This window comes from Genypterus blacodes, unplaced genomic scaffold (genome assembly GCF_046128005.1).
Source record: "Genypterus blacodes isolate CSIRO-AG114 ecotype Tasmania unplaced genomic scaffold, CSIRO-AGI_Gbla_v1 ptg000666l_1, whole genome shotgun sequence".
NCBI classification, from domain to species: Eukaryota; Metazoa; Chordata; class Actinopteri; order Ophidiiformes; family Ophidiidae; genus Genypterus; species Genypterus blacodes.
Window position 1 is genome coordinate 27,501 of NW_027467363.1, and position 6,621 is coordinate 34,121.

The following is a 6,621-nucleotide window of genomic DNA, read 5'->3' on the forward strand; positions in this document are numbered from 1 at the left end:
CGCTCACTTTGTGGATGTTATCAAAGAGGACAGGTGAGACTGAGCCTGAGCCTGATCTGAGTGATCCCACTGAGCAATGGAAGGAATGAAGGACTCCCTCCCTGCGGACATCCAGTAAAGCAGCTGTGTGTGTGAACATGTTGTCAGTCCCCCTGCCCTCTTCTCCCTCCCTCTTGCTTTTAAAACCCTAACGGAGGCTGATTTCTCTATCGACTGTGTGTTTCTGTGTGACAGCCTGATGAAGGACTACTTCTACAAACCTCCCATAAACAAGCTGAGCCTCACCTTCCTGGAAAGGAGCCTGGAGTCAGACTACAGAATCAGCTACCAGGAGGAGGTGTGTTCCATTCAGTGTTCCATTCATACACTGCCTCACACAGCTGTTGATGGTTTGTGTATGAACACACACGTGCCTGTGTTGTTGACAGTGTTGCCGTGGTGAGTGGACAGAGTTTCAGTCTCAGACATGACTGTGACCCCACACAGCACTCTGTGTTTCAGCTGCACGTGTGTGTGTGGGAACGTCTGCCCGTGTTTGTGTGTCTGTGTGCGTTTCTGCCTGTTTTCTGAGCGTCGTAATGTTTTGTTTGAGAAGCCTGTGAGCACTGCAGCGCCACGATCACACCATTCAGGACTGCGGCAAAGAGAAACCACTGCAGGAGCTCAGGAGCCGCTTCCTCTGAGCCTGTGACGCCCTCTGCTGGTGGCTCCTCTCAACTGCACTTTCAATGTTACAAGCGTCTGGCAATGGGACAAGATGGGACTAGATCGCTCCTTACATCTGTTCTTCCTCCTCTGTCCTTTGTGTGCCCCCTTCTCTCCCACTGTCCCTCTGCCCCCCTCCCCCCCTCTCCCCCTCTCCCTCTGTCCCTCCCTCAAACAGGTGGAGACGCAGGCTGCAGTGCAGACCTTTGCCAGCCCGACGTTCAGCTCCTTCCTGGACATGTTTCTGTGCTGCACCGTGTTCACCGCTCTCTCCCTGGCATGTTTCCTCCCACCGCTCCTCACCGGGCAGAATCTGTCCACGCCGGCCCTGGCGCTGACCGGTGCCATCACCCTGCTGGAGGCCTTCGCCCTCCTGTTAGCCGTGCGGTGAGATACGGAGGAGATTAGTTTGTTTTGATGAGTAATATTCCATTCATAGGATGTCTTGTTTACTGGTTTGTGGCCATGAGAAGCTTGTATTGATTAGTGTGGATATTTGAACTCTGATTAGATGCCTGTGTGTGTGGTTTAAGTGTGTGTGTGTGTGTGTGTGTGTGTGTGTGTCTCCTGCAGGATGGCTTTCTACCTGAACAGCGTGCTGGGCTGCACTCGTGTGCTGATGCGAGCCGTCTCAGGCTGGATCCCCCGTCACATCTTAGGAGCCGTCCTGGTGTCTCTGCCCACTGTGGCCGTCCTCTCCCATGTGACCTGTGACATGCATCTGTCCATCCAGGTACACGGAGAGAAATGTAGTGTTTGTTGTGTTCTTGCTGACTGATCTCTGTTCATCGATCATGTCAATAGATTCTCTCCCACTGCTTCTCACTCGTTGTGGGGTGTTCTGACTGACACACACTCTCCTGTCTCACTCTCCCCAGTTCACCATGTTCATTTGCTGTGCTGTCATCATCGCCATCATTCAGTACTGTAACTTCTGCCAGCTGAGCTACTGGATGCGTTCCACTCTGGCCACCCTGGTGGGCGTGGTGCTGCTGGTCCTGCTCTTCAGCTCCCCATGCAGGTACGACACACACCTGACAATGAGTCCCAATCAAGATGGTTGAGTAGAAGTGTACCAATTCATTAACTGTTGTCTTCTGTGGCATTCCCTCTCTTCCCCCTTATCTCTTCTAGTGTTGCTAACAGTCTGTTTTCCTGGTGAGTTAATATTTGAGCTTTACTGTTATTATTAGTTGACTCCTTATTGGTAATCAGTGTCTGCAGACGTCTGTTGGCTGCTTCTGTACCGCCTGTGTGTCTTTGTGTCCTCTTCTCTCTCAGGTCACATGAGCAGATCCACAACGACAGTATCTCAATCAATGTGACTGACAGCCCAGCGGTCCCAGACCCACTGGCCCTCCACCCCCGGGACTTTCTGGGCCCTGAGGCCTGCGTGTCCTTCTTCCTGCTCCTCCTCCTCGTCTGGTTCCTTACCCGGGAGTTTGAGGTCAGTCACCGCCTACATTACCACGGCAACGTTGAGGCCGATCAACACCGCATCAAGATCCAGAACATGAGGGACCAGGCCGACTGGCTGCTCCGCAACATCATCCCCATCCATGTGGCAGAGCAGCTAAAGGTCACACAGAGCTACTCCAAGAACCATGACAATGTGGGCGTCATCTTCGCCAGCATCGTTAACTTCAGTGAGTTTTACGAGGAAAGCTACGAGGGCGGCAAGGAGTGCTACCGTGTTCTGAACGAACTAATCGGAGACTTTGATGACCTGTTACGGAAGCCTGTCTTCTCTAACATAGAAAAGATCAAAACCATCGGTGCCACCTACATGGCGGCGGCGGGGCTGAACGCTCAGCAGTGTGCCGACGCTGCTCACCCTCACGCTCACCTCAGGGCTCTGTTTGAGTTCGCCCTGGAGATGATGCGTGTGGTGGACGACTTCAACAAGAACATGCTGGGCTTCGGCTTCAAGCTTCGCATCGGATTCAACCACGGCCCTCTAACGGCGGGGGTGATCGGCACCACTAAGCTGCTCTACGACATCTGGGGCGACACGGTCAACATCGCCAGCCGTATGGACACTACAGGCGTGGAGTGTCGCGTCCAGGTTAGCGAGGAGAGCTACTGTGTGCTCAGCGGCATGGAGTATGAGTTTGATTACCGTGGCACCGTTAATGTCAAAGGTAAAGGTCAGATGAAGACCTTCCTCTACCCTAAGAGCAGTGACAGCGGGCCCGTGCCTCAGTACCAACTCTCAGTCTCACCTGAGATCCGTGCGCAGGTGGACGGGAGCATCGGACGCTCGCCTACTGATGAAATCGCCAGCATGGTGCCCACAAGCAGCACGGCAACAACAACTACTACTAATACTGTGGTACCAAGCACTGGAGCCGGTTCCTCTCTCAGCACAGGTCTGGGCCGGGAGAAGGAGGCAGCACAGGGTGGAAAGGCAGAGAGACGTCCCTCCGCAGAGACGTCTCACGCCAGGCAGTCTCTGTCCCACGGCGGCCTGACATCCATACCTGTGTCCAACCTAGAAGGACGACGTCTCTCTGCAAATGAGAAGCAGCTGTGTCCCTCTGTCCAGCAAAATACATCCAAACACGCCACAATAAAGTCAGGGAAAGACGTTAGGAAGGACAAATATGAGGATGAGTATGACAGCTACATCGGGGAGTTAACCAAACTGTAAGAGATCGCTGCTACAACGCCGCTTTTCTCTTTAATCGTCGACCCTTTAAGTCTCTTTTTCCTGCCTGTTGGCTTTTATAGATTTGCATTTGGTCCTCGGGGGCCCCAGGGTGACACACAGATAGGGAGAGACCCCCAGGCCTGCCTCATCTCTGCATCAGGCTGCCAACAGGTGGGGTTTGGCCTTAAACTGAAGCCCTTAAAGGCTGATGGTGTCAGCGGGTGGGGGTGCTGGGTGGGGCACAAAGAGGGTCTGAGGCAGGAACACACACAGGAAGTGAGAAGAAGTGATGGCTGACTGAACGTTCTTTTGCCTGCTACAGATCCCATCGTCAACCTTTACGCTTCTTGGTTATCGGTAACTCCTTTAATCTTTATTCTTTCTTTTGTATGTCTTTTAAGTGCCTTTAGAATAGAGTGGTGTGTAGACTTAGCCCTTATCGGGGTAAGGTAAGTGTAAAACTGGAAATCTTTTGATAGAAAATGCTTTGCTTTTGTTACAATTTTGCAGTATTTTGCCTTTTTTGAACGAAGAATTCAACAAACTGACTTTAAATATACAGTAGAATGTGACAGAACCTGGGTAGACAGTGTGTGTGTGTGTGTGTGTGTGAAATAAAGGGACATAAGATACTTGTATTTGTAAACTCTGCACTGAAATCCAGTATAGCATGCTGCTACGATCTTCATCTTCATCTTAACAGCAGAAACTAATCAATACCGGCTGAGGGCAGAAGAGGTCTCTCTGTGTAAGTGTATGTGCATGCATACAGTGTGTGTGTGTGTGTGTGTGTGTGTGTGTGTGTGTGTCTGAGTATGTACATGTACGTGTCTTTGTGTGAAGAGGTGCCGATGAGTGACAGAGCACATTTGGACAAACGCCTCTGGAACTCAATCGAAAAAAAACAAAAGAAATCTAATTTGCTGATGTGGCAGTTTCTCTCCTTTCCGGCTTTGGTCATAATCTTTGTATTGCCTCAGAACTGAGGCACGACGGCCTCAGCTGCACTTAAACAATACTGCCCACGAGGCTCCCTTCCAGCACAGTGTGTGTCCTCACACTGCTGATGCTTCAGTGGATTCTACAAGAGGAGGCGACACCTCTACAGCTTCTTCAACTACAACTGTAGACTCATCAGAGAAAGGAGCTTTGTGTGTGGCGATGGATGAACCAGTGTGTTAGCAGACGGTGCTCTACACACACAATGCCATAATCAAACTAGAATGTCACAAAGAAAAAGGTCTTTATTGTCAAGCAAAACTTGAAGTATCAGTGTAAAGCTCCCCACTCTAATCTATTATTGGATGCAGACAAATCACATGATCTGCTTTGTTTCTCACTCAAAGTGTAGATGCAGAGACAGAGCTTATAGGACTTCCAAGGTGCTTTGGTTTTGTTCTCTTTTCATTGCTGTGTCAGGTTATTGATGGAATCAACCTGATTTAACTTCACATTTCCCCTGCTGTACATTTCTCTCACACTCACTTTCAGGATTGTGTGTTCAAAGGCAAAATATGTGTGAATTCCACTTCAGTGTCTTTATTTTTTACATTAACTGAATTTATTGACTACTTTATTAACATTTGCAAACTACTTTGAGTAATGAAGCAGACAAGACAGGATTATTACAGATTTTAAGATGTTGTCTTAAGTTTTTACAGTTTCCTTCTACTACTTAACTTAAATTTGTCCTAATAACAGATCTGCTTTACCTTTGCGGTGTGGAGTGAACATAGTTTGTGCCTTTTTCCAGCATAACCTCCCATTTCATCGCAAAGTACACAATGTCCACTGTTAGTTGCATTAATTTCTTAAGGCCTTGACCATTTATCAACAGCTTCTGTGATCCATAAGAAGAGGAATGTTTACTTTCCTTTGAATGGTATTTAGTTTTGGGGGTCCCGAGGTTTGAGCAGTGCCTTTTCTTAATATACTGAATACAAATCAAAGTAAACATACCAAACTTTTTCTACATTAATTGGCCTTTAGCAGATTTCTTTGTTACTTCTTAATTGGTCTTTGGATTTTCTACTCTAATCTTGCTCAGATGGACTTGGATAATTTTCAAATGCAATAATATGTGTTTAACATTGGTTTGAAAGGGAAAATGACCTTTATGCTTCTGAGCACACAACCCTGTAACAGACTCAGATTGTCTACTGTTGTATTCTATACCACAATAAGAGGATGGTTACAATACTAACTTGCTATAATCAAAGGATAAGTGCTTGATAGATCTCCTGATACTTACCTGTCAGCTCAAGTGCTTAAGCTACATTGCTTCTTTTCCTCTTGGTAATTTTGATAAGCTCTTTTTGAATAAGGATTTTTTTTTTTAAATGAATTATAAGCATCTGATGTATTCTGTATATTTTTTGCCTGTGATCAACCTAAACCACGTTTTACTCAGCAATAGCATTCATTTTATTCAGTATTATTCTACAAGCTTTGCAAACAAACATGGCTTTATTTTGGTGATTGTCTTTCATTCAGTGAGACGTCAGTAACACTCTGATCCAGCAGAATGGCACACTGGGAATATTATGATGCCAAAGAGTGTTTCATTTTCCTTGCATGGTGGTTGATTTGCTCGCTGTAGAGACAAATTTGCACAAGGCACTCACTTTTATGTACAGTATGCCTTTCTATTGTATATTATCTGAGCATTTTCTTTTATTTATACACATGCATGTACCAGAATATTACATAGTATAAAGAACTGGGTAGAATTATAACAATGTTGGAATAATAACTGTGTGTTCTATTTGCCTGCATGTGTGTAAAAGTGTATGATTGTCTGTGAAGCTGTGCGATTGTGTGTTTTGGAAAGAATGCTTTAGCCTTAGCAGGAATGTGACCTGGACTTATGAGTCAATTTATCATCTCAGAAAATAAATAAATATACAGTATGACATGGCAGGACAGTTAAACTTCAATCAGTCTAGAGTTTCTCTCCATGTGGCCAAACAAAAGAGGGAGAGACACGTAGACATGTAGGTGTGGACGCTGCTGCTGAAGCTCACATACATTTTGCTCTTTGTTTGGAATTGTTTTGTATATAGCACGCTAATAGATATGCAAATGAAGGCTAAAATTGAATAAAGTTAATTGTTCAGAATTGTTGTCTGGTTCAATTTGTAGCCTGTACACTGCTTGACTGTGTGTGTGTATGGGGCATACACACTGTACACACACATACACAAAGGCTACTGAAGGGAGAATTGTGAATAAAAAATGCATTCTTTGGTTGATTACATTTAGTTTCC

General features: G+C 46.4%; 1 protein-coding gene across 1 annotated transcript in view; it reads left to right on the forward strand.

Moving 5' to 3' along the window:
• The window catches only part of LOC142990694 (adenylate cyclase 9), a 27,035-nt gene extending 20,562 nt beyond the window's left edge, over positions 1-6,473 (forward strand). Inside the window, exons 4-10 of the mRNA XM_076140554.1 lie at positions 1-33; positions 235-337; positions 884-1,092; positions 1,279-1,438; positions 1,584-1,726; positions 1,840-1,863; positions 1,987-6,473. The exon at positions 1-33 is cut by the window's left edge and continues 224 nt beyond it. Coding sequence (XP_075996669.1) covers positions 1-33; positions 235-337; positions 884-1,092; positions 1,279-1,438; positions 1,584-1,726; positions 1,840-1,863; positions 1,987-3,355 — 2,041 coding nt within the window. The 3' untranslated portion in view covers positions 3,356-6,473. The remainder of the gene's footprint in view (positions 34-234; positions 338-883; positions 1,093-1,278; positions 1,439-1,583; positions 1,727-1,839; positions 1,864-1,986) is intronic.
• The last annotated feature ends 148 nt before the right edge of the window (positions 6,474-6,621 follow it).